We start from the raw sequence: 24,714 nt of genomic DNA, 5'->3' as shown, positions 1-24,714 counted from the left end.
TAATCAAACCGACCCTAGGCTCCATTCAGTTGTCGGAAATGTTATATAAGAAATTGGTTCTCAGGAAAAGTGAAGTGAGGTGAAGTAAAGAAATAAAATTTATTTTTCAATGTGTGTTCTGTTGATAAGAAATTTTACAGAAAAATAAGAATCTCTTCATTTTAGCAAGACCTATTTTGCAGGAAAGTTGATTTCTCCGTGTTTTTCCATCCTTTCCGTGCAACGGCGCCTATGTGAACTAATCAAGATTCCTGGAACCATTCTCAACCTTTATCTTGTAAATTTGTGTCCGTTCACTTCCTTTCCCATGCCGTTTCTCTCGCGCCAACCACCCCAACGGCCTCCTCCTTGTACAGCAAAACCCGCCCACAAACAAAACATTGCACAAAGAATCTTTCTTCTTTCTCTCTCTCTCTGTGTGGCCATGCAACTCCCCAATGAAGGTCACGTTGCCGTCCTAGCATTCCCATTCGGCACCCACGCCACCCCTCTCCTCACCGTCGTCCGCCGCCTATCCACCTCTGCACCCAACCTCAAATTCTCATTCATCAACACCTCCAAATCCAATCAAAAAGTATTTTCCAAAATCAAACCCGATGACTTCCAAAACATCAAGCCTTTTAATGTGGACGATGGTGTCCCCGAGGGGCACGTGTTTTCGGGCAATCCCTTGGAGGCCGTAGAGCTTTTCCTGAAGGCAGTGCTGGAAAACTTCAAAAATGGTCTGGAAGGGGCTGTGGCTGACACAGGCGCGAAGATCACGTGCTTGTTGACTGATGCGTTCTTTTGGTTTGGCGCCGATATGGCAGCAGAAATGGGCGTCCCTTGGGTGGCGTTTTGGACTGCGGCGCCTTGCTCTATCTCCCTTCATATGTACACCGATGTCGTTAGGAGCACGTTGAAAGGTTAGGCTATCTAACGTGAAAAAAGAAGAAGATATAAATATATACAAGAAAAGCTATGGCCAAGGCTAGGTTTTAGAAAACGGTTTCGAGAGACGTAACTGTAATATATGGTCGTTGTGTAACGGTGTCGGGAGTATCGAACAATACTTAATATGAATAGGTTGTAGCGGTCGTGATTTTTTTGCAAATTATTTTTACCAAATTTTTTAATTTCCTTAATCCCCACAAGGTCAAGTATCATCCGTTAACCTAGAAACCAACCAATTCAGAAGGGGAACTGGCTGATACGCATGCGATTTTTTATCTCACCGGTATATTGGGGTGTAACGATATCGGAAGGCTAAAAATCATTACGTTACCTATGGGCCGATTTTAAAAACCATAATGCTAGGGATACAACACTTCACTACAACACCAACCACACCCGCCTGCATGACACAACATGATTGATAATGGGAGAACAACCACTTTAAAACTACTTTGCAACCTCTAATCATGCAGTGCCACGTAGGCGGGTGTGTTTGATATTGTCATGGAATGTTGTGCCACAATATATATAATGGGATCGTTTCAATGAAACAAATAAATATTAGTATCTATTTATTGTTCTCATTCGAAGAAAACAGAGAAAATTTAACAAACAACTCATTGAAATGTGGAGCAACATTCCATTAATTATTATGGGGCTAGTCTATACAGTCTTTATTTGGTTCGCTGCTAATGAAAGGTGAGGTGGGTCCTTTGAGAGTAACCAATGTGTGCGTAAGTTGGTTTGAACACTCTGAGTTATCTTGGAAAACATTTTTGGTAGCTTATTATGTCACACTTGAATGACTTCCATAGACGAAATTAATTTTTGCCCATTCCTAATGATCTATGGCTCCAAAATTACACAGGTAAGGAGGAAAATGGAGACGAGACTCTTAATTTCATCCCAGGAATGTCAGCAATTCGCGCCAAGGACCTACCAGCAGGGATCGTACATGGAAAACTAGAAGCGCCATTCAACATCATGGTACACAAAATGGGACAAACGTTACCAAGAGCGACGGCTCTCACAATAAACTCGTTCGAAGAAATTGATCCGACCATCACCAACGATCTCAAGTCGAAGCTGAAAATGGTGTTGAACATAGGCCCCTTTGATCTAGCCTGGCCACCAAAGTCGTTTTCGGATGAAAGCAGGTGCATACCGTGGCTGGACAATCATGACAAGGCATCCGTGGCGTATCTAAGCTTTGGTTCACTTTTGACGCCTCGGCCTAATGAGCTGATTGCGTTGGCAGAGGCACTGGAAACTCAAAGGGTGCCGTTTTTGTGGTCTTTTAGAGACAGTTCAAAGCTTCAGTTGCTGGAGGGATTTCTTGAAAGAACCAGCACTCTTGGGATGGTAATGTTGGAAGTGAAAATTCTAATCCATCCATTCTTTTTAGTGTGGTCATTTTGAAATATTAAATTCTATTTCTTGGTTCATGCATGACTTAAACAGGTAGTTCCATGGACTCCTCAATTACAAGTCTTGGAGCACCCATCGGTCGGAGTGTTCATAACACACGCCGGGTGGAACTCGGTTTCCGAGAGCATTGCCGGGGGCGTGCCAATGATATGCCGGCCATTTTTTGCTGATCAAGGGCTGAACAGCCGGCTAGTTGAGGAAGTGTGGAAGATTGGTGTAAGCGTTGAGGGCGGAAACTTCACTAAATCTGCAACTACGAAAGCCCTAGAGCTCGTTTTCTCGTTGGGAAAAGGGGGGGAAATGAGAGAGAACATAGGTAATCTTAAACAGAAAGCTAAGATGGCTGTGGGAAGTGATGGGAGCTCCACCAAGAATTTCACAAGTTTGGTGAAGGTAGTTGCAGGCTTGTGAGAATGCTTAGAATTTCTAAGTTTTTGACTTGTACAGTTGTGTAATGCAATGGAGAGAAGAAAATAGAGATACAAGACAGAAGATAGAGAGAGAAGTTTTGAATTTTGTTCATGATAAAATCAATGAACACTATTAACGTTGTTATACATTATACAACGTACACAGCTAAATTAACTTTGCTTTGACAGAGATTCTCTGTTGTTTTAGTACTTGAGGTGTGTTGAGCTTGTTTTGGGATCTTTAGCTCTGATTGAGTGCTCTTAGAGCACTACCACATGGTGATTTAATGCCCTTCTCTACGACACATTATTGGTACAAGAGCCACACACTTTGTGATGAAGCCTACACAAATTTGTAGAGGAAAACGGCCTTGAACTTGTATAGAACGTACTCGTAACAAGCTATACATATTGGCCATGCGTCCTGACAACATACCATTCTTTGTCAAGCAACTGCACTAATAATTAACTCAACCGGTACTACTTCAACTTAGAGCAAGTCTAAAATCACTCTTGTTCTTTGAATACTTCTTCATTTTCTCCGTTATGGTCTGAGTTGAAAAACAAAGAATTGGAAGTAGCATCGAGAAGAAGATACAGCACAACGCAGAATCATTGAATTAAAGTAAAAAGTTTCTCGAACCTCATCAACCAGCAATACAACAAGTACCAAGAGTGAAACCGTGAAATCCCATTCCATTTACGTTCACAAAAAATTAAAATTGTGAGACATATCAGAAAAGATTGAAGTAGTTCGAATACTTGATTTACATGGTGTACTGCATTCAAATACTTCAAAATCGCATAGAAGTACTTCGTTGTACATATCTGGGGTCTCCAAAATGCCATAAGAAAGCAGAGTTGCTTCGGCTCTAAGATTCCTGCAAAAACAACCAAAGGACCAGCACTTACAACAATAATACTCGAATTTATATCTCCATGTAATCTTCATCCAGACAGTACCAAGAAAAAATTATGAAATTCATGTTGCTACACTTACAGAAAACTGGGTGATATCGAATAAAGTGGTTTTCTAGAGGATGAAAAGGCAACAGCATTGGGCAACGTGTTTGGGTTGGCTTCTGCCTGATTTAGAAATATTTCAAGGGTAAAAAGTGGATCGTTCTTGGATCGTGAACAGTACCTGGGAATGTTCAAGTTCTTTCTTCAGAAGAAGAAGAAAAACAAGGTTCTTTTATTCATGGGCATTTCATCAGACAATCTGGAATGCCAGAAGCACTGTGAACCATTTGTCTTCATAATTCTGCAGTTACAGTAAAAAGCAAGGGAAAGCTTCTTGCACAAAGACGAGTTCTACATCCCTAAAATGGGAAGGGCGCATATCAAACACCTTTCCTTTTACTATCCTTTGACGAAGGGACACAATCCTTTTCCCAAGCATAATATGTTATCAATGCGTTGCTGCAACCATACCCCGCGTGATGGTCGAATGAATCCGAAAAGACAACTCTGCAAATACTATCCCTACATGAAATAGTGAGCCTTCAATCCTAGTAAGCTAGTACAATACTTAAAACAATAAAAGACAAAATCACTATCTAAACGGGTACTCATATATAAGTTGAAAAAGTAGCAATCGTGAACATGTTACTAGGCCACTTCACCATGTGAATTAGTATTTGGATGGCACTGAAATCCGTCGAGTTAAAGTTTGATCTGAAGAGAAGCAATGACTTGGAAATTCTCCTTTCTGAGCTTGCTTCTACTATATAGATTAAGTAATAGAAAAACTCTGCTTTCAATTTCTAGAACAATTGAACATGAAAATTGGATCATGTGAGGGTTCTGGTAAAAGGTACTGAGGCAAGAAGTGTGCTCGTGCTTTGGCTTATTTCTCATGGGTGTGCAGTCTGCAGTGCTCACTTCATGCGATAGAGAATGCAAGCAAACAGAGTCGCTGTGGTTCCTCTGAGTGCCAGCCGCAGAGACGAATGTCATCAACTGCCCTTCGAGTAGCAGGCGGCTAGGCGAGCTTAAGTCTCTTAGTTCTTCAAGGAGACTCATGTGAACCCCCTTTTCTTTTCATGCTTTTGGGAAAAAGGGTAAAAACAAATGTCACAGCAACCAGTATCAACAAAGATGAGGAAAAGGATAAAAACAAATCCCAACATGCTTTGCAGTACAAAAACCATTAGCTCCAAACGAAAAGCATAAACCAGATGGGTGGTATTTCGAGAACTTAAGAGAGATTTGTGGCCAATGAAGTTAAACTTACTACACTATGTAAGGTTCTTTATCAACAGAACACGATAACACATCTCATGAATGCATGCTTTTCTCTAATTGATGGCAAAATGGAAAATCTCTCAGGTCTGAGTAGGCGAGCACATACAGTTGATGCACATTCAGGACAAGTTTTGGACAAACCCAGGATTTAGGGATGATTAATGAGCCCATTGAGCCAAGCAAGAGGTTGATCAAGTTGGGTTTGAAAGCTTAAAAAGCTTCGAAAATGTGTTCAAGCTTAGCTATTAGACGAGCAGATCCCAAAGGATTAGAGGTGATAAATGAGCCGATTAGTGGCTTATTCGAGCTCGGTTGAAAACTTTAACGAGCTTCAAAAAGTAAGGCTTTACTCTTCCAAAAAAAATGTATCTTCAAAGGAGTGAAGTCCAAACTGAAAGCAATCATTTCGATTCTAGCAAAAACCAGTGCTTGCAAAAGCAGTAATACACAAAGTAAAGTATAACAATTGTCTCAATTTAAGCATGCAATGGAGCAAGAAATTTTCTTTCATTGTTGTCGCAATTAATAGGTGTAAAGAGATCATCAAGAGATTAAGGTAAAATTCAAGTGACCATGAAATCTCTCATAAACACAATTGTTCTCAAACTTGGAATGGAGTAGAGAGAAGTTTGCCGAGAACAATGAAATCTGTACAAAATTGAACTTAGCTGACTGGTTATCAGTTAGGGTTGAAGGATGGAAGATGAACTCTTCGTCGGGGACGTTTCTTTCGTCAGAGTTAATTTATTCTCCGATAAAATGGATGTGATACAGTGTGACCATATCTATTTTCGTAAAAATAATTTCACTTATATCATCTTCGATTGTGCATCAATCAGCACTCGATCAATATGTTCTTCAACACGATTTACCTTCTTGATGAGCTCTACAACATGAACCCTTTCGATTGTGCAGATAAATCAGAATGAGATCACAATTTGATGAATTCGCGTCGCAGTTCAAATGGGTTTGATAATGTGTGGCCACATTCATTTTTGCAAAAACAAATTTACTTCTATCGCGTTTGATAATGTATAAAATGGGATTCGATTCAATTGATTGTTATTTATGTTCTTTATATTGACAATATCCGCAAGATCAACGATTTTGATTATGGAAATAAACCGGAATGAGCTCACAATTTGAGCAATAAATGATTTCTAGGACTTCTCAGGTTGAAATTGCGAAGTCTCAACGAGAACGGGCGACGTCGTTTTTGGGTAACCTCGCGTTTTCCAGATGCGATATTTTAATGAAACCCGGCCACAATAGCCGGTTCGACAAAGCTCGCGTCTGCCATATGCCACCCCAAGCGCGCGCTCTCTCTCCCCCAATCGCGTCCCCGAGCAGTCATTGATACAACAGATCAAGGGCATTGCCGGGGGCGTGCCAATGATATGCTGGGTGGAACTCGGTTTCCGAGAGCATTGCCGGGGGCGTGCAATTTTTTGCTGATCAAGGGCTGAACAGCCGGCTAGGTGAGGATGTGTGGAAGATTGGAATAAGCGTTGAGGGCGGAAACTTCACTAAATCTGCAACTACGAAAGCCCTAGAGCTCGTTTTCTCGTCGGGAAAAAGGGGGGGGGGGGGGAATGAGAGAGAACGTAGGTAATCTTAAACAGAAAGCTAAGATGGCTGTGGGAAGTGATTGGAGCTCCACCAAGAATTTCACAAGTTTGGTGAAGGTAGTTGCAGGCTTGTGAGAATTCTTAGAATTTCTAAGTTTTTGACTTGTACAGTTGTGTAATGCAATGGAGAGAAGAAAATAGAGATACAAGACTGAAGATAGAGAGAGAAGTTTTGAATTTTGTTCATGATAAAATCAATGATCACTTTTAATGTTGTTATACATACGGATAGTCCTATGGTACACACCCCTTATTAAGGGGTGTACCGTACGCATCATGATTTTAAACCCTTGGATTTCAAAGTAAATAATCCGGACCACCCATTTATTAAACCAATTAATAAAATAAAAAAATGGCTTAGCAGGTAACAGATTGTTCTCTCTTCGTTGACTTTCTCTCCCTCTCCCTCATGTGTAAAATACTACAAATTATATAACATAACCACAATTGTTATGACAATACAAAAAATTGACACTTTCTTACCACAATGTGTCGTACCAAAAGAAATCGATCAAAAAATACTAGATACAAGACCAAAATATATCGTTGCACAATCAATAATTATTATACCCAAACAAAATACATGTCTAAAATATCACAAATTAAATATTGTATAACTTAACATCCTAACAGTCCTGATCGATCATTCTAAAAATACACTCACTAACGACATTTAGATTGTACAGTCAATTTATATTTGGTATGAAACCTAGTCCTCTATTGTAGTTGAATGTAATGTAGTCATGCGACTGTGACACAATAATGACGATCAAATCCGTTGAATTTTTTATGTTTGTTGATTAAATCACCTACGTAATTTTTTGTCTCAATCAAGTTTAGGAAACTCCATCATCGGCACGCAAATTGAATAATAGAATGATATTTTCCATCCAATTAAGTGTCTAGCTATAAGCCACCAACTTCATTCTTGATACGAATGACCTAATTAATATTATGTAAAAGATAGACGATTTTGATAAAATAAAATAAACACCTTACGTGGGGCTCAGATGGTGCATTATTATATTTTAATATTGTATTGAAATTGAACGATGAGATTTGTTGAATTATGAAACTTCAAGGACTAACTATGTGATTTATTCTAAAAAATAATAACATTCTTTTAAAAAAAAATAGGAACGAAGGGTTTAAGACTTGAACCCCAGATCTTTTAGATAAATGTCAAACTCCAACACCTTATCACTATGGTACACAATTGAGAATTTGTAATTCTAAAGGCTATTGATTATATAATATTTTCTTGTATGTAAGGGCGTTATTTTCAGGCTAAAAATTTGAGAAGACAGAGGCCTCAAATGCCTCCGTCCTAGTGATGGGCCTGCACTTATAGATCATATTATAGCTATGTCATTGATGTAAATCAAAATGTCGATTATAATAATTTTTTTTGAAAGAAAATACAGTGACAATAAATTTACAAAATTATTTAGATTTTACTTCAATGGCCTAGTTCCAAGGACCACCATTAAATTTGGATTGGTACGCATGGGGTGAAGGTTTGACACCGATCCATGTGTTAAATATATAGTGCCAATTGTTAAGTGCACCGCCCTAAATATTGATAAGATTGGGTATTAATATAATTAATTTCACCAATTACAAAAAGGAGAGTAATTTTCACACTCTATTTTTTGATATTCACACTTATTTTTTTGTACTCAATTTTAGTGTTGAAAGTGTATGCATTTGAGACAGTTGGATAATTATTTTTTCGTGACCTCTCATTTTTTCACAAAGGAATTTTGATTTTTTGAATTAAATTTTGTAGAAAAAGAATTTGATTTAGACTAATATTTTGAGAGGAAATTGTAGTTGTATTCGAAAATTTGGGTATAGTACTTACTTTTTGGTGAATTTCTTGGATGAAAATTTTGTGCAAAAACTTCATTTTTAGTTTAAATTATTGAGGTATTGTGTAGGGACAAATAAGAATTTGAAAAATTAGTGTAGAGGGAATCGAAAATTAAGATAATATGGTGGAAATTTTAAAATTTGAAAAAATAATGTGGCGGGAATTGAAAATAATTAGTGGTATTGTATTTTGTCAATTATAACTATCATTTACTGACCATTCCGATTGAATTTTTTTTATACGACACGTTGTGGGTATGAAAACACCAATTTATGGTGTTGTCATAACAAATTTGGTTATATTACTGAATTTGCGGTATGATATTTTGCTAATAATAACTATCGTTAACTGAGCATTTCAATTGAATTTTTTTATACGATATGTTGTGGGTATGAAAACGTTAATTTATGGTGTTGTTATAAAAAATTTGGTTATATTACTGAATTTGAGGTATGATATTTTGTTGATTATAACTACCGTTAATTGAACATTCTGATTGAATTTTTTTATACGACACGTTGTGGATATAAAAACGTCAATTTATGGTGTTGTCATAACAAATTTGATTATATTACTAAATTTGTGGTATTTTAAACATGTGTTATTACGGAATATTTTAATTAATTTCCTTTGGTACGACACATTGTGGTAAGAAAACGTCAATTTATGGTATTGTCATAACAATTATGGTTTGTTATAAAATTTGTGGTATTTAAATATGTTTTCTTTTGATATGACACATTGTGTTAAGAAAATGACAATTTTAGGTGTTGTCATAATAATTGTGGTTATTTTCTAAAATTTGTGGCATTTTACAAATATTTTTGGCTTGGGTATAACAATTGTTGATTCTGGTACGACATATTTTGATTTTGTTACGGAATATCATACGAGTCAAAAAAATTTGGTACGATTCATTGTGGTAAGATAATGCTAATTTATGGTGTTGTTATAACATTTGTGGTAACATTATTTAATTTTTGATATTGTACGCATATATTTGGTTAGGGTACAAGTATTATGGATTTCAGTACGAATAATTATGGTTACATAATAACAATATTTTTTAATTATGGGTAACCTGCTAATGACCTGTTCAACAGGTAAATTTTAATGTACAAGTCGTAACTAGAATCATAAATATGCATTAGAAAATCAAAAATTGGCATAATGAAAATCACAAATTGTCATAATTGAGACATACGGTATACCCTGTGTACCATAGCTTCCTCCTATACATTATACAACGTACACAGCTAAATTAACTTTGCTTTGACTGAGATTCCCCTGTGACTAACTCACTGATGTCCTTCTCTTCTATGAATTCTCTGTTGTCTTAGTACTTGAGGTGTGTTGAGCTTGTTTTGGGATCTTTAGCTCTGATTGAGTGCTCTTAGAGCGCTACCACATGGTGCTTTAAGCTTTAATGCCCTTCTCTACGACACATTGGTACAAGAGACGCACACTTTGTTTTTTAACTGGAATAAAAGGCCCGAAGGCTTACAAAGCAGAGAAAATCACATCAAAATGTAAAATACTAAGCAAAGAGGTTGGAGGATTAGGAATCCAGTCAAGAGGCAGCTTCCCTTTTCCTGCCAGAGAGGCCACTTGATGGGCTGCCTTGTTGGCTGTTCTCCTAACCCAAACAAACTCGAAGTTATGCTGTCTATGCAGTTCCCGAATATCCATAACCACTGGGTGAACCTCCCAAGGTGGAACTAGCTCGGACACACTCAGAGATATGGCCGTCTTGTTATCTGATTCTACTGTCACTGGAAAACCCATGAAATCCTTTGCCAGAAAACAAGCTTTCCTTATAGCTTCCAATTTGCCACGCAGAACAGAAGAGGAGCTGAAGAAGGAGAAAGTTCCATCGATCAGAACCCCTTTGTCATTGCGAGCAACCACTGCTGCAGTGGCCCTAGAGCCTTTACTCGACATGGCAGCTGATAATTGATCTTGATACTACCAAGGTTAGGTTTTCTCCAGGCCGAAATGGCAAGAAGGGGGTCATCTACATGATCCAAAACCTGTCTCTGAATAGCAGAAATGGCAAGACGGGAGTCACACACTTTGTGTTGAAGTAAAGAATGTGTAATTGTGCCGATCAAAAAAAAAAAGAATGTGTAATTGCGAGCAACCACTGCTGCAGTGGCCCTAGAGCCTTTACTTGACATGGCAGCTGATAATTGATCTTGATAGTTGATACTACCAGGGTTAGGTTTTCTCCAGGCCGAAATGGCAAGAAGGGGTCATCTACATGATCCAAAACCTGTCTCTGAATAGCAGAAATGGCAAGACGGGAGTCACACACTTTGTGATGAAGTAAAGAATATGTAAGAAAGTGCAATGTTGACAAACCAGGATCACAAAGAATTCATGTCAATGTTTTTTTATCGACTGTAATACCAAGCATTATAAATCCATAATCTCAATATGAAATTGATGACTATCACAATAAATGACAAAGCAAAAACGGGAACTGTCAGAGCATGCAGCTAAATTTGAACCACAGCAGCAGTATCACGGGAGAACTCTCGCCAGATTTTTATAACCCCCAAATTGCAGATTTTTCAACTTTGGAGGCTTATTATACAGCTCTCTTACTCAAATGCCAAATCATTGAGATGGTAACAATGTATCTGTACCATAAATTCCATGGTCAATTACTCGGTGGAACATAAGGAAAACTGGGAAGAGAATAAGTAAGGAATATCGTACTGAGATAAAAGTGGAAATTGCTGCTCCAGTCACAACTAACTGAAAATAATACATGAGTATGGGAAACAGAAATATAGCACAAAAATTACCAACACCTGCAAAGAGGACAACAACTGAGTCAATAGTGGATACAGGAGTAAAAGGAAATTCCAATTTCTAAAATGATTTTGCCACTCCCTTTTTTGTTAATGTCACTCCCCTGCACTTGCAGGGGAGTGACATTAACAAAAAAGGGAATGGCAAAATCAGCAGCCTTTCCAAAACACAAACATGTTACTAGTGATTGATAGCAGGAAAAAATTAACAGGACAAGGAAATCAAAATGTACCAAAAATACACTTGCAAGGGAGTGGCATTAACAAAAAAGGGAGTGGCAAAATCAACAGCCTTTCCAAAACACAAACATGTTAGTAGTGATTGATAGCAGGAAAAAATTAACAGGACAAGGAAATCAAAATGACAAAACTGCTCCAGCAAGCATTATTCCAGTAATCAATTGCTACCTAAATGTCAAAGCCATCAGAAACTATTCTCATATTGGAAGCAAGATAGATGAGTTTTGCTTCTGCTCCCTGAAGCCATTAAATCACATCCGATACCTAGGACCATACTTTCACAAACTTTTTGGCATCATGGCTGCTTTAAGACAACTACCGAGAAGTAAACAGGAGCCCTCACTTTGACAAATATGCCTTTGTGAAATGAGAGGAACACAGTAAAAGGCCATTTTCCGGGACTAGAAGTGCGAGTAAAAATTCTCGTCCAATACCACCCAACTTTGAGAGATGGTTCACATGGACAGAACTAGTAGATATTCAGCCCTCACTTCGCCCATCCATACTTTAGATGTATGGAAAATGTTTATGTAAGTCTCCTTTGCTTTAATACCTCGAGTGCGCAACTGAATAACCCTGGTGCCATTGAAATAGAGCTATCTTGTGGAATTGAATACAGGCACCGAATGTGATTAAGCCTTGAATGCATAGAGTTCTCATGCCTAATTAAGGACACAAATAACAGGAGTATATAGGAAGTACCGGGGCTCATTCACAAATTTAGATGGAGAAATAAACATGCTGTACATACTGTGGAAGGTTTCCGGAGTTCAAACTACAGATCTTGAACTTATGCAGTATTCATCAGGCCCATAGATCATAAGAGAGTAGATATCATATTCACTACTTATGTAGGTGTGTTTTGTGAATGAGAAATCACTGGAGCCTACATACCTTGGTTCCAAGCACAAGGATTCAAATAAAGAGTCTTCTCGTCTTTCTCAATGTGAAAAGGTCCAAGTTCTTCAGCCATCCCATAACCAACTGATGAACATCCAGGCCCTAAAGAAACACCCGCGGAATAACCAAACTATTTAAAAAAGAAGAAGAAGTACTCTATTAATTGTCAACAGGAATAGAGGAGAAGATCAAAAAAAGTTAAAACCACCATCCTTCTGATCAAATAAGGTATGTGGATTGTGGACATATATACCAAGATGTTCTCGCTTAGTTATGTTATTTCCAGAACTTAAGAGAGATTTGTGAGGTGTGTAAGCAAATTGGTTAAATGAAGTTAAACTTACTACACTATGTAAGTTTCTTTATCAACAGAACACGAAAACACACATTTTTCTAATTGATGGCAAAATGGAAAATCTCTCAGGTCCGAGTAGGCGAGCACATACAACTACATTCAGGTCAATTTTTGGACAAACCCAGGATTAGGGGTGATTAAAAAAGCTTCGAAAATGTGTTCAAGCTTAGCTATGAGACGTGCTGATCTCAAAGGATTTGGGGTGATAAATGAACCGAGTAGTAACTTATTTGAGCTCGATTTGAAACTTTAACGAGCTTAAAAAACGGGAGGCTTTGCTCTCCCTCTTTTCTTGTTTGTTCACATTAACTATGTAGGTAGAAGGAAAACTGGAAGTTCACCCAAGAGAGATTAAGGTAAAATTCAAGTAAGCTCGAGATTAAGGTAAAATTCAAATGACCATGAAATCTCTCGTAAACACAATTGTTGTCAAACTAGGAATGGAGTAGAGAGAAGTTTGCCGAGAACAATGAAATCTATACAGAATTGAAATTAGGTTATCAGTTAGGGTTGAAGGATGGAAGATGACCTCTTCGTCGGGGACGTTCTTTCGTCGGAGTTAATTTATTCCCCGATAAAATGGGTCTTATACAGTGTGGCCATATCTATTTTGGTAAAAACAATTTCACTCAAATCATCTCCGATTGTACATCAATCAGCACTCGATCAATATGTTCTTCAACACGATTTACCTTCTTGACGAGCTCTACAACATAAACCCTTTCGATCGTGCAGATAAATCAGAATGAGTTCACAATTTGACGAATTCACGTCGCAGTTCAAATGGGTTTGATAATGTGTGGCCACATTCATTTTCGCAAAAACAAATTTACTTCTATCGCGTTTGATAATATATCAAATGGGATTTGATTCAAATGATCGTTAATAATGTTCTTTATATTGACAATATCCGCAGGATGAACGATTTCGATTATGGAAAAAAACCAGAATGAGCTCACAATTTGAGCAATAAATGATTTCTAGGACTTCTCAGGTTGAAAATGCGAAGTCTCAACGAGAACGGGCGATGTCGTTTTTGGATAAACTCGTGTTTCAAGTTGCGAGCTTTGAATGTAAACCCGGCCGTCGCCGTTTCGACAAAGCTCGCGTGACAAACCCAAGCAAGCAAGCGCTCTCTCTCTCGCTCCCCAAGCTCATTGATCCAACAGATCCTTTCAATGGTCTGACTTCTGGAAAAAGTGAGAGTTCATCGGTTTCGGCTGAAATCTCCGAAGCGGGAAAAAATTTCGTCATCTTCAATCAATCCTAGTAATTTGCTCCGGATAAATAGAAAAAGAGGAAAATGGAGTTATCCTCCGTTTTTGCCCATCCATTTCCCACCGCCCATTTTTCTTATTCGCCCATAACCTCTTCTCTCTCTCGCTCCCCACCATTACCCACTACTACTCCTAAGTCAATTAACAACTCACCATCCACTTCTTCCGCTGCTGCTACTACTATTCACAGTGAACCCTTTAAAAGCAGACCCAGAAATGTTTATTACAGATCCCAAAGACCCATTTCAATTTCCCACAATGCGAGGCAATCTGCTATTCTCGACATGCAGAACTCTGAAGATTTGGACTCGGCACTTTCGAGGTTTTTTTTTCCCAGTCTTTGAATCTTTGTTATGTTGAGCTGAATGTGTTATTGCCTTGGTGTGTTTGATATGTGAAATTGAGCCATACTTGGATGGTTTTGATTGGAATTTTTACTGGACCGTGAGTTCTGAGCTGAAATCTCCTCGAAGGTTGTCTAACTAGTATGAGAAAATTGACTGTGTGTGTGTGAATTTTTTGAATTGCAATTTATGCGTTTTGTGTTCGACTCATCAATGTCCTAGCCATGGTTGCTTATGTTCTAGATGGCCAAGAATCAAAAATCCCTTTCAGATTAAAGTTGAAGTGATATTGTTTCTACTTGATATGGTCAGTTCTGAACTGCCGTATCATGAAGGGGTTTGTTCATTGATATACAAGAATAACATGATGAAGAACTGTCTTGCATCAAGTGATGGTGTTTTCTGTTTACAGGTCCGGTGGAATATTGAGGGCGCAAGACCTAAATATCATCTTGCGTCATTATGGAAACCTAAATAGGTGGCAGGAACTTTCTCAGGTGGGCATCTTGAAGGCATTTATTTTTTGCTTCACCGCAACATTTTCTCTTTTGTTGCTAATCACGACATTTGATTGTTTTTGGCCTTTCTGTTTTATTTGCGTAGTTGGGTATAAATTTGAGTGAAACATTTGAGATTTCTTTTTGTTTTTGTCCAAGTGAGTCTGCATCTTGATTTGCTGCCTTTGTTACTTCTGTATATATCCATCCAGTCCAAAAAGTTATTCTTCATGGCTTTTACTACAACTTGTCCCATATTTGTTAATTATCACCTCGAAAACAGTATATTTGCTTGGGTTGGTTGCTTTAGCATGGTAACATAGCTACTTTCAGATGCTTTTGGGCAGGACTATATTGATTGATTGTCCCTTTGTTCATGCCTTAAGTCCACATTGTTTCGTTTTCCGTTTGTCAAATCCTTCATTTACCTCCAAATGTGCGAATTGGGGGTCCCACATGCTGAGAATGTAGGAGTTTATGATACATTTTAGTAAATTATCACCCCCGAACTAGTACATGAGCTTAACTGCCTCTCTGCTTATGGGCAATTGGTTTTGAGTTGGATGATATAACATCTTTGTTAAAGGGTCTCCTGCATGACGCGGTTTAGAACTCTTACTGATGCAATTTGTTATGTGCCTTTAAAGTAAAATGTGGGCTGTTAAAACCATAAACCCTATCATGACATAACGTGTTGGTTAAATAGTACAGTGGGATGGAAGAAGTTTTGAACTCTGTTTAAAAAAATAGTATCTTGAAACTTTGGACAAAACACAAAAAAAAGTATTGTTCAAATTTCGTGCCGCAAATTCCAAATTGTGCTTTCCAAATTTTTTTCCAATATGGGAGATATAACTCTCATGGCAGGAACATAAATTGTGCTTTCCAAATTCTTTTCCAATATGGGAGATATAACTCTCGCAGCAGGAACTTAAATTAAGTATCGTGAGCTGAAAATTAATGCAAGGAAGATTGCTTTATTTCTAGTATATCTTAACACAAACAAGCAAAATAATTTAGCACAAAAAAAAGCAATCTAGAAACACAAGTCCAGGAAACTCTACTTGTTGCAATTTCACCATATGATTATGTCATACACCTCTTTTTTGTGAAAATTAAGACTTGCTTGAGCCACCAAGCTGTGGTAATCTGGGCCTGGGAGACAACCACACTATCTTGTATTTATGGGTAACCACTTACTAGTATATACTACTACTTGGAACTTGGATTATAGAAAATGCAGCAAATTTTTTACTGAATTAGCTAAACCATGTTTTGTAATACTCATTAACTTGTGGTATTTTTGGTTTCCAAGTAATTTTATCTCCAATTTCTGAAGTGTACTTGTTCTTCATGTTCCTTCATGTGGCATGTGGAACATTTTAGGGTTTTGTGGCTGTGTTATCAAGAAATCTTGTCCTACGCTGAGCAGAGAATTTTACATGAGTAGCTTTAGAGCTATTGTAAATGGTAATACAATGTTGTTGTGGAGAATATGTATTTGTCTCGTCCTAATTTGTGGTATTCTGTTACAATTACCCTTTCGGTTAGTTAACAAAAGTTTTTATTGAATTTATGGTATCTTGTCCTTTCCCACCATTCTAAACCTAAGCTACTAATTTCTGCAAATTTTTCTTTTCCAGATTTTAGTGATGATCAGTTCTTAACTAAGGTACTTTATGGTATTACAGCTCTTTGAGTGGATGCAAGACAATGGTAGGATCAACTCTTCATCTTATAGTAGTTATATAAAGTTCATGGGGAAGGGCCGTAATCATGCAAAGGCATTGGAGGTTTTTAATGGCATAAAAGATGAGGCAATGAAGAATAATGTCTCCATCTGTAATTCTGTTCTTGGATGCCTAGTTTGGGGTGGCAAATTTGAGAGTAGCATCAGATTGTTTTATCAAATGAAGCAAGATGGTCTCATACCAGATGTTTTCACATATAGTACGGTATGTCATTTCGATATTGTAATAATTCCCACTCAGTTAAGAGTTTATATTTGTTGGCCCCACTCTGTTAAGAATTGCCTTGTGGTGATGCAAAGTTTGTAGCCAAACTTAGCAAAATTAGGAAACAACAATATGTTAATTTTCAGTTAATATAAGATCCTCATGTACATGCTTGAAAGCAAAATAATTCTTCATATCGTGGATAAAATTATGATATACATTTTGGAGCAAAAAATCATGCCACTTTGTCTATCCATTTTTTACTTTTTCAGACATCACAATATCATCTAATCTATGTAATTATTTTCGGGATTATATTGAAAACTTTCTCTACAAGATCTATTGAGATCTATAGATTGGTAGAACTGTTTTTTCAAAATTATTCAAAAAAAAAAAAAAAAATTTTTTTTTTTTTATCTGATTAAAGGGTACAACTGCCGGAAATGGACAAACAAAATAGGACGGAGGAAATACTTATTATTTATTATTATTTTTTGATAAGAGAGGGAGTACTTATTTTTTGGTGTTGTACTTTAGTGAACCTTCACCAATATTGCCTTTTGTCATCCTTAGCTTCTTGCAGGCTGCGCCAAAGTGAAAAATAGCTACTCAAAGGCGATAGAGCTGGTGCAGGAGCTGAAATCTAGTGGCCTGCAAATGGATAGTGTAATCTATGGGACACTTATAGCTGTTTGTGCTTCCAGTAATGAATGTGATGAAGCTGAGAACTACTTTTACCAGATGAAGGATGAAGGCTATTCCCCTAATCTTTACCATTACAGCTCTTTGCTCAATGCTTACTCGGTAGATGGAAATTTTAAGAAGGCTGACATGTTGGTTCAAGATATGAAATCTGCAGGGTTGGTACCAAATAAGGTTTGTTTTCGTTTTTTTTCTTGTTGCTAAAAGGTTACAGGTTCCTGCAGTTGTGTATCCACATTTGTTTCTAACTGCATCTACATCCATATATGGTTTTATTTTTCGTTTAGGTTCAAATTAAGATAAATCAAGAATTACGCATTGGATAGTTACTTTCTTCACTTTTTTTTCCTTTTCTGTCCCCATCACGAAATTGTCTAGAAAATCCAAGATGTCTTGCTTTAGCTGCAGCTCTCGCTCACTCACTCTCTCTTTTCTCTTTGTCTTGGTCCCTTTGGAACTGGTGTTGTTTAATTCTTTGGTGTAATTTTCTTTTTAGCTGTCAGGCTTTTACTCAAGATTAAAATGCATCCTCCACTTCATGGTTTCTCTTGCAGGTTATTTTGACAACTTTGTTAAAGGTATATGTTAGAGGTGGTTTGTTTGAAAAGTCAAGAGAATTGTTAACTGAGTTGGAAGCTTTGGGATATGCTGAAGACGAGGTATGCCTGATACCTTATTCTCGAACATCACGGTGGAAAATCTGTTTCAACCATGTTGGAGGAAAATCCTTGGAAGGATTCTTGGCATACCAGCAATATGAACCATAATAAATTATCAAATAAGCTTTCTCGGAAGGCTTTTGTGACCATCATCATATGGATTCTTTAAATTTGATTGCAATAATTATGTCTCGAAGATATGATATATTGGGTTTCTCGGTAGATCTTTCTTTAGTTACTTGGAAGACTGAGTAATTTGTTGTTAATGATTCAAAGCTTAGGTTTTTTTCTTGAAACCTGGTTTGATACCTTTGGCTTCTCAACTACAAACTGTGTCTAAGTACTTGAAAAGTATCAAATATCAACAGTTTTGAGGTTTTGACAAGAGTTAATGTCCATGCTTCAAATTATCTTTGGACAGAAATTGTTCAAATTTTTTAACATAAGTCTAAGGATGGTCCTAGTAATTTGCAAGGCAGTCAAGTTTTCCATAGTCAACTTTGCTTAGCTTCTCAGATGTATATATTCTAAAGTGTCAACCTCAAAATCAATTGGTAATAAGTGGCGGGTCGCTCATATACCAATTTTGGAGGTAATAATTAATCAGTGTGGGACATGCTCTAACACTTCTCTACACCTGTGCACATGGGACCCCTGACTTGCATGTGAAGAGATAAACAAAGGATCTATAACATAGGGACCACAAAGAATCAAGGTGCAGTTAAGGCACACACCACGGGCAATCAATCAAGAGCGTCTTGTCCAAAAGCGTATGTTGCACATGGTTAGCCTGCTTTGGAGGAGAGCCTGGTTAGATAGCTTGAAATACATTGTTGGCCCATTTTCTAACAGCTTAAGCTTTTGCAACAATTGATAACATATTATTAGAGCTTAAGTTGGGAGAGGCCTTGGGTTTGTCTCTCTATTTGCATTGGTTATCTATTGGATTACTCCCCTTTGCATTCTTTCGCAGTATGTTTGAATATTTATGTCTTCACATGCAAGACGGGGTTGCACGTGAGGGATGGTGTTAGATAGCTTGATATACATTATCGGGCTAATTTCCTAACAGCTTAAGCTTTTGGGACAATTGGTAACTTAACAAGCCTGACTACACGTGAGAAGGCATATTGAAGATATAGTAATAAAGTTACCCCTATATCTATCAGAGCTTTAGAGTGAGTTGTTGTGGATAAATTACAAATTTACCCCTCTCTTTAACAACTTTTAGATTGGTTAGTGTAACAATATAGAATATACTATTTGTAGATGCCGTACTGCTTGTTGATGGATGGCCTTGTGAAGGCTGGACAGATACTTGAAGCGAAATCAGTTTTCGAGGAAATGAAGAACAAAGATGTGAGATCTGGTATGTTTTCTGCCAATAGTATTTAGTTATTAACCTTCTTTATAGCCTCTCTTGAAATCTGTCTCCTCAATCATCGACGATCCATGGTTTGCCAAAATGTATGTGCAGATATGGTACCAAGCCAAGAGGTCACCTTTTGGACTGAATGGATAACAAATATATATTCTTCTTTGATATATGCCTTCAACCTGCCAAAGTACCTTCCCTCTGTGATCCGGGTTTTGTATTACACGAGTCTTGTATAATCTTTCTGTGCGAAATGAATGTTCAGATGCAGTGCCAAGCCAAGGATGTCACCTTTTTGGTCTAAATGCATAACAAATGTATGTAACTTTTGATATATGCCTTCAACCAGCAGAAATACCTTCCCTCACAATCCTTGTTCCATGTTACAGGTGTCTTGTATTATCTTTCCATCCATCTATTTCTTTTCCCCCAGTTATCTGTTTTTTTCTTCCTTTCTTTTTCTCTAGTCATCTTTTGGGGTTTATCTGCATATGCGTGCATAATTCTATTTGGTAGAGCTCAGGGAAATGGGTCTTTCAGATATGCCTTTTTACCATCATCCTAATTGAGTAACTTATATACATATCTCTTTTTTACCGAGATTCATTACCTCCGTGATTATGATGACTAATTTGTGACGAAGTTATGTGCTTTCTATTTCATTGTGTTTTGGGATTGCTTGCTGAATACATGAACTTTATGTTGTGCATAATCTGGCATCTTTTCTGGAAATGTTCAATTTTCTTTTGTATTCCTGCAGATGGCTACTCCCACAGTATTATGATATCTGCCCTTTGCAGAAGTGAGCTATTTGAAGAGGCAAATCAATTGGCTCATGATTTTGAAGCCACGTACAATAAATATGACTTGGTTATTATGAATACAATGCTCTGCGCCTACTGCAGAGCCGGAGAAATGGAGAGTGTTATGAAACTGATGAGGAAGATGGACGAATTAGCAATCAGTCCTGATCAAAATACCTTTCATATTCTAATCAAATATTTTTGCAAGGAGAAATTGTTTCTTCTTGCTTATCGTACTGTGGAGGACATGCACAAGAAGGGCCACCAAGTAGCGGAGGTACGCTTGACTAATTATCACTTGTTTCTAAACCTGATTTGCCATTTTATCATAAGCCATGAAATACGCAGTTGCCTTTCAGATCATTACTTGCTACCTATTTTTTTCTCATGCTATGATTCTCATAATGAATTTATCTCCAAGTAAAAACCAAGATTTTGACTTTAGTGTGTCATTACTTTAGGAACTCTGGTAGTGTTACCATCGAGGTATCATTAGGAGAAATCTGCAAAGTTGATTTTGCAATTCGTGAGTCGTGACTATAGATCAGTGCTTTGTCACGTGATTAGTGAGAGCTCAAAGTATCAACGAGATGAACTGTGAGGATTTAACTCCATTTGTCCTGACATTGTTGTTTACCTGCAGGAACATTGCTCCTTGTTAATTTTCCATCTTGGTATAACGGGTGCCCTGTCAGAAGCATTTTCCGTGTACAATATGTTGAGATATAGCAAAAGAACTGTGTCCAAGGCCCTTCATGAAAAGATTCTGAATATCCTTATAGGGGGACGACTACTTGAAGAAGCATATGTCGTAGTCAAGGTATCCTATATAGAGTATTGAAATCAACAATTGGTTAGGCCTTTTATTGAGAATTAGTTTTTTATTGAACTTGTTATCTGGCAGGATAATGGAAAGTTGATTTCTGAGCCTGCTAAAAAGGAGTTCGCAACTTCATTTCTGAAGTGGGGTAATATAAACTTGCTGAATGATGTTATAAGAGCCATCCACGAGTCCGGCTACAAGATTGATCAGGTAATATAGTTTTTTGGTGAATAGCTTGTATAGTTGGGACAAGAGAGAATGTAATCCGTCTCTTGATCAAATTTTAGATTGGATTGAGCTTTTCCATTCTCATGATAGTGCATACGGCCTTTTTTTTTTAAAACGGGTGGCATTTCCTTAATGCCTTCTTCTTAATATAATTATTTACTTATCAAAGAAAATAATAATTTGATAACTATATACAAGTTCACCAAGTTCACATATCATACATTAAACTTCTGCTACTAGCATTTTGATGAGAAACGCTGCACTTTTTAGGAGAGTGTTGCTCTGTTAGTCTGAATCCCATGGGTGCAGTTAGGAGACTGTAAGGCTGCGGCCTGCGGGTGGTTTATAATGCCTTGTGCCATGTTGGTTAAAGCTCGCACTTTTATTACACCTGAACATTCACTCACCAAGCAAAGTGAAGATGATTTTAGTTGACCCTTATTAATAGAGGGTAATCAATACCCTCACCCTCACTCTTATTGGTGGAGGACGTGTGGGTCATATCAAAAAGTAACTCCACCCCCCCACCCCCCACCCCCACCCCCACCCCCACCCCCCAAGTAGTATAGCCCACCTATGATGCACGGACACAGATACGGATATAGACACAGGGACATGAGAATTCTTAAAAAATGGGGACACGGACACGGCGGGGGACACGCCACGTGTATATTATATATATAATATATATATATATATTTATTTATTTATCTATTTTTTTCCAAGTTTAAATGGCAAAATGTGGACAAAACGAAACATCCATAATTCCAATACCATTCAAACAAACAAGCGTCCATAAGTTCAATACAACTCAATTGAAAACAAAAGATCCATAGTTCCATAATAACAGTTTGACCCCCTAATTTTAAAAAAAGATTACAATTTGACCTCCAAATTTTTTTAAAAATTATAGTTTGATCGGTGTCCCCAGCTGTTTCCACCTCAGAAATTTAAATTAAATTATTGGACACGTCACGTGGCATCGGGGACACGTGTCCCCGAGGTGTCCCCGCGTGTCCGGACACTGCAACACTTCGACCGGTAGAGGTGTCGATGCTCCATAGGCGCCCACATTCTCACTGCCAATGAGAGTGTAGGTATTATTCATCCTCTTTTGGTGAGGAAAAACAAAATCGAACTTGAGCAATGTCGGTTGCAAACTTCACCTCACCTCATCCTTTGCCAAAAGCATCAGGAAGTCTTGCCTTTTTGGATTGGGTCCCCATTTTATGTGCAACTAAAATAAAGATCTTTACATGATTTACTAATCAATTATTTTCTTTTCTAATTCTACTGCAAATCTCCTCATTTATGGGGTTAGACAATTCTCTCTCTCTCTCTCTCTCTCTCTCTCTCTCTCTCTCTCTCTCTCTCTCTCTCTCTCTCTCTCTCTCTCTCATGTGTCCAATGACTCTAATCAGCTTCATATTGCAAATAAGACACCCATCATTGGGAGGGTGAGCTTATTGACATCACTGGCCGCCAACCTTGTGCCTTCACATTACTCCACACCTGATCAGGGCTGTCTAGCATTGAGAAAACAATGGTGTTTGGATTTGTTCACAGTGATTTCTGAACATGGTGGTTGGAGATGGGAGGATGCCAAGGTAGGTTAAATGGCCAGAGATGGTGGGCTTAAGTTATACCTCTTCTCCTACTTGGAGTTTGTTCCATGACTTGTTTTTCCTATATAGAGTGATAAGTTTCATGGATAACTTCTCCATTATCAATTATTTCCTAGCCCTTTAATTTTGAACATCATATTCATCAGAATCCTTATGGAACCTGGTCTGAAATCTCAACTCTTTTTCTTTTTTATTTTCTTTCATTTCAGGGACTGTTTCATGTGGCCATAACACGCTATATTGCGGAACCTGAAAAGAAGGATCTGCTTCTCCAGTTACTACAATGGATGCCAGGTCAAGGCTACGTGGTTGATTCATCAACAAGAAACTTAATACTCAAGAACTCGGACTTATTTGGTCGCCAACTCATTGCTGAGATATTGGCCAAGCAGCATACAGTGTCAAAAGCATTAATACCCCCTCAGAATGAAAAAATAAATTGGAGATTGGAGACATTTTTAGGTAAATGAATACCGTTTCAATCCACAACAAACGTATTTTGCACCCTTTCTCCATTTTTGGGGGAGCTAGTAACTTTGGTGAGTCTATTCTTTAATTTTTTTTCCTTTCAGGTGGTGTTGATCGGTAATAGACTGCCTTCTGCTGTTGTGGCATTGCTATGCATGACTGAGATCAGTTGTGGAGTTAACTATGAACTAGTTATGTGCACTAAGAAATTAGTTAATCAGACGGCTGCAATAGAGTCCTCGCACAAAGTAATGGTTCCGAAGGCACCACCATTCAGCAAGAGGTACTTGCGAGCGCCAAAGTGGCATCTTGCTTTCAGGTAGTCATGAAATGTTTCCCGGGAACAGTGAAGAGTATTGTTACCTTTGTCTGTTCTGTTCTTGAAACGAGTTACCTAGGATGAAGTCTGCGTGACTTGAGGGACTTGGGAGTCTAAATGTGTAGGTTTTTTGTTTGATCCTGAAAGTTAGTTGAGTGGAAATTATAGAAGCTCTCCCATCCATTCATTTTGTGAAGAGTTATTACAAGCGCAAAAAATACTGGGGCATTGACCGCCGCTTGACAGATTCAACCTGGGATTGGACTCCTGTTATTGCAGTTTCTTTGTTCTTTTTGTGATTTGCATTCCAAGGCCCAATGTGAAAAAATTATTTTTAGCCAGCCAAACTAACAGATGATTACTGATAAAAAAAAACAAAACAAAAAACTAACAGATGATTAAAGAGTGGGGTGATGCTTATATTTTAAACTGTGAGATTTGTATGCCTTCTTGTGTATTGGTAATATTTTGAGTAATAAACTTCAAAATGCAGAAAAAAGCACCATGGTAGATGCATAAAGAAATGAGAAAACTACAACGCATTTGTGGAGGAATTCTGGCACTGGAATTAGCTTCACATTGCTTTCCAAGAATCATAAGGAAAGGGAAGCCCTATGGTACATATCATTATTTTGGTATGTATCGTAGACACTTCAGTAACTAGCTGCACACGGGGAAAAAAAAAAAAAAACACCTGAAACTTACGACACAGAATATTAAAAACACACTCAAAAAATCCAAAACAAATAATGACAACATCTCAATTTTAATTTATTAAACTGTGATACATGACTTCAAAATTAACCACA

General features: G+C 37.7%; 3 protein-coding genes and 1 long non-coding RNA gene across 7 annotated transcripts; 2 read left to right on the top strand and 2 right to left on the bottom strand.

Moving 5' to 3' along the window:
- The first annotated feature begins 319 nt into the window (after window positions 1-319).
- LOC131333982 (flavonol 3-O-glucosyltransferase F3GT2-like) lies at window positions 320-2,981 on the top strand. Its single transcript, XM_058368848.1, has 3 exons — window positions 320-905; window positions 1,802-2,295; window positions 2,395-2,981. Exons 1-3 carry the CDS (start codon window positions 425-427, stop codon window positions 2,770-2,772), a joined length of 1,353 nt encoding a protein of 450 aa, XP_058224831.1. The 5' UTR covers window positions 320-424; the 3' UTR covers window positions 2,773-2,981.
- On the bottom strand, window positions 2,980-5,912 carry LOC131334040 (uncharacterized). Of its 3 annotated transcripts, none has more exons than XR_009202013.1 (3): window positions 3,779-5,912; window positions 3,543-3,652; window positions 2,980-3,195 (listed from the first exon to the last, which is right to left on the bottom strand). It is a non-coding gene; the product is annotated as an uncharacterized LOC131334040 (long non-coding RNA). The 3 variants fall into 3 exon arrangements; XR_009202011.1 differs by having other exon boundaries at window positions 3,543-4,819; window positions 5,692-5,912; XR_009202010.1 differs by having other exon boundaries at window positions 3,543-5,912.
- A 4,027-nt stretch (window positions 5,913-9,939) lies between these two features.
- On the bottom strand, window positions 9,940-13,674 carry LOC131334026 (protein DETOXIFICATION 45, chloroplastic-like). The gene is made up of 3 exons (XM_058368895.1): window positions 12,470-13,674; window positions 11,241-11,335; window positions 9,940-10,555 (listed from the first exon to the last, which is right to left on the bottom strand). The coding sequence occupies exons 1-3, from the start codon at window positions 12,546-12,548 to the stop codon at window positions 10,397-10,399; spliced, it is 333 nt and encodes a 110-aa protein (XP_058224878.1). The 5' UTR covers window positions 12,549-13,674; the 3' UTR covers window positions 9,940-10,396.
- A 263-nt stretch (window positions 13,675-13,937) lies between these two features.
- Window positions 13,938-24,206, top strand: LOC131333909 (pentatricopeptide repeat-containing protein At1g10910, chloroplastic). 2 transcript variants are annotated; one of them, XM_058368726.1, is made up of 12 exons: window positions 13,938-14,429; window positions 14,864-14,948; window positions 16,640-16,903; window positions 17,477-17,779; window positions 18,160-18,264; window positions 19,534-19,633; window positions 20,400-20,719; window positions 21,086-21,262; window positions 21,347-21,475; window positions 22,915-23,100; window positions 23,328-23,580; window positions 23,691-24,206. In XM_058368726.1, exons 1-12 carry the CDS (start codon window positions 14,134-14,136, stop codon window positions 23,705-23,707), a joined length of 2,235 nt encoding a protein of 744 aa, XP_058224709.1. In that variant the 5' UTR covers window positions 13,938-14,133; the 3' UTR covers window positions 23,708-24,206. The 2 variants fall into 2 exon arrangements, with proteins under 2 accessions (XP_058224709.1, XP_058224717.1); XM_058368734.1 differs by lacking the exon at window positions 22,915-23,100.
- Window positions 24,207-24,714: the final 508 nt, after the last annotated feature.

Source organism: Rhododendron vialii, chromosome 1a (genome assembly GCF_030253575.1).
Source record: "Rhododendron vialii isolate Sample 1 chromosome 1a, ASM3025357v1".
NCBI classification, from domain to species: Eukaryota; Viridiplantae; Streptophyta; class Magnoliopsida; order Ericales; family Ericaceae; genus Rhododendron; species Rhododendron vialii.
The sequence above is the reverse complement of the archived record's forward strand: the minus strand, read 5'-3'. Positions and strand labels throughout refer to the sequence as shown.